This window comes from Asparagus officinalis, chromosome 3, assembly GCF_001876935.1.
Source record: "Asparagus officinalis chromosome 3, Aspof.V1, whole genome shotgun sequence".
Lineage (NCBI taxonomy): Eukaryota > Viridiplantae > Streptophyta > Magnoliopsida > Asparagales > Asparagaceae > Asparagus > Asparagus officinalis.
In genome coordinates, this window is record NC_033796.1 from 51931138 (window position 1) to 51933632 (window position 2495).

At 38.1% G+C, this 2495-nt stretch overlaps 1 protein-coding gene across 1 annotated transcript in view; it reads right to left on the minus strand.

Annotated features, from left to right (window-relative positions):
* The window catches only part of LOC109834113 (nipped-B-like protein), a 37168-nt gene that overhangs the window by 34307 nt on the left and 366 nt on the right, over nt 1–2495 (minus strand). The window contains exons 1-2 of the mRNA XM_020402029.1: nt 2421–2495; nt 2232–2341 (exon numbers count right to left, since the gene is read on the minus strand). The exon at nt 2421–2495 is cut by the window's right edge and continues 366 nt beyond it. Of these exons, the coding sequence (XP_020257618.1) occupies nt 2232–2341; nt 2421–2495 (185 nt within the window). The remainder of the gene's footprint in view (nt 1–2231; nt 2342–2420) is intronic.

Consider the following 2495-nt stretch of genomic DNA (forward strand, 5'->3'; position numbering starts at 1 on the left):
TTTCATATCTAATTGTTTAGACAATTGGATGCACGAACATGCGTACTTATTTATATAAACTATTATTATTATTATTTTCTAATGTCATTTGTTGTCCTAGTGTCTTTTCTATTTTTCTTTGGAGGACATATTGAATCCTGTATCTGTGTCCTACCTGATGAGGATCAGAAGAGAATCAACAAAAAATAAACAAACAAAGGACTGTTTTGGAGGTTTAAAAAGTACAGAATAGCTCTGGCTTACCTCGACTGTTGGAAAAGGTTTAGGTGTATGATGGGGTGTTCTTAAGCAGTGGTATTAGGATTTCGGCTGTAGCTAGCTGTATAAGAAGGTTTATAAGATGGATTTTGATTGGGATTAGGTTAGGCGCTGCTGATAAGGTGTGGAAACAAGTGAGGAAAGAAGTTAAGGTGGGATTGTGTCCAATATTTTGATTAATTGGACTTATGGGTTGGCAGGATTGGTTAAAATTGTTTGCAGCAAAGAGAGAAACGAGGCAATTCCTGAATGTTGGCGTTGAATCTTGAAGCTTTGGTTGCCACCTGTAGGCTGCAGGAAACAAGGAACAGAGAAGGAATCAAAGGAATTGCTAGGATTCTTTTTTCTTGTTGTTAAATGGTGGAAGAAAAACGGGATCGATAGGATATGTTGATGACTTGATGAGATGAGAGAAGAGATGCCTAGCAAGTAAGAGGATGGCCAATCCAGCGAAATGCCAAACACAACAAGATTGTTGGAATGTTTAGTGCAATGATGCTAGCAACCGACTATTTTAATAAAAACTTGAGACAATAATCAAATTACTGAACATGGTTGAGAATAGCTAGTCTCAGATCAGATCAACTCGGGCTCAACTCAAATGACAGGGACTCAGGGAGTATGCTCAATAAGGGGGAGTTCATATCTTATAATTTTGTACTTTATATCTAAATTTTCAGAGGCATTTTTTTCATTTTCTACAATAGAATTCAAGAAAAGAACATTCACAGCTATGTTTGGGAGTTCACGAAGGGAAGGGAGGGAAAGATAAAATAGGGAAAGGGAAGGTAGAGAATCGAAGGGGAATCGTAATCTGTTGTTTGGGAGTTTAGTAAGGGGAACGAAGGTGAACTTAATTCAACTTGTTTGGGAATTTTAATGGAGGGAAGGAAGGGAAGAAAATATATCTAAATTTATACAAATGACCTTACATGTTATTAAAACATTTTACCAACTAATAAATGATAAAAAAATAAGATAAAAGTATCATACTTATAAATTGGTTTTCCATTATTATTATTATTATTAATGCATTACATATTCTTTGCATTGCAACCTGAAGTCAAGCAATCAACGACTTACAAACTGACGAGCCCAGAGCACAACAAACAAATCCCCTAACCTAATGAGACAAATACTACTTATAATGAGATGAAACTCTTAAACATATCAAAACCTCTCCTCTCTCTCTCTCTACCATGTACACCTCACATTTCCCCCTTTCTCCCTCTACCCTCTTTCTCTCTCTAGGGTTTCCAAAATCGCCGCCCTCCCCACAATTTCCCACTGGCGGAAGCTCCGTCTTTGAATGCTCCGGTGCGAATCTCCAACCTTTTGATCAAAATTATGGTTTCCAATTTCTTTTTCTAACCAATTTCTGCAATCTCAATTCTCGAAATTTTCCATGGCAATCCCGAGCTCAAACAAATACAATTTTTTGGATGGAGGGAAAAATTGTCTTAAACATATCAAAAAAAGTTCTCAATTTCACTTCCCCTCCTTTAGCGACTGATTTTTTTTGGAGGGGGGGGGCGGCTTCTGATTTTTTCAGAAAATGTCTCTTCCTTTCCCTCCTCTACCCTCCCAAGAAAACTCCCAAACAAAGTTAAAATCAAATTTCTCTTCCGCTTCCCTTCTCAACCCTCCATCCAAACACAGAGAAAATCACAAGGTAACCACATACTCTGATCGATTGAAATCTTTAATAACCTCTCCATTTAGTACTGTCCGTACATTGACTCAGGAAACTCGAGGCTCCAGTTTCTAAATTCACTTGGCACAAACACAAATGCTTGTTTCACAACTTGGTTAAATTGATCCCAGTTATTATCTCAACTAAACATAATACAAGCGGTTGACCAGTAATTGAAGTAACAATCGTACATGCTCATCATTTCTTCGACATCAGTAGGTCAAAAAGAAAAGAAAAACTAATAAAACGAACAGAAAGAAGCCAATTTGATGTCGTTTACCTGGACCGCAGCACTCATATGCTCGCGGATGGTACCTAAGAACCTCATTATAGAGCCTCGAACACTCTCCAGAGCTCTCACCAGCATCCCTCACCTCTTCCTTCAATTTTCTAATGAGAAACCAAACAATGAATCAAATAAGCCACAAAAGGGAACCAAATTACAAATTCAAACATCTAAAGCACTTACAGGTAGCTGACATCACAGTTCTGAAGCAAGTCCGCGATCGCGCTCGCCTGATCGAGAACTTCCGCTCGATCGCTC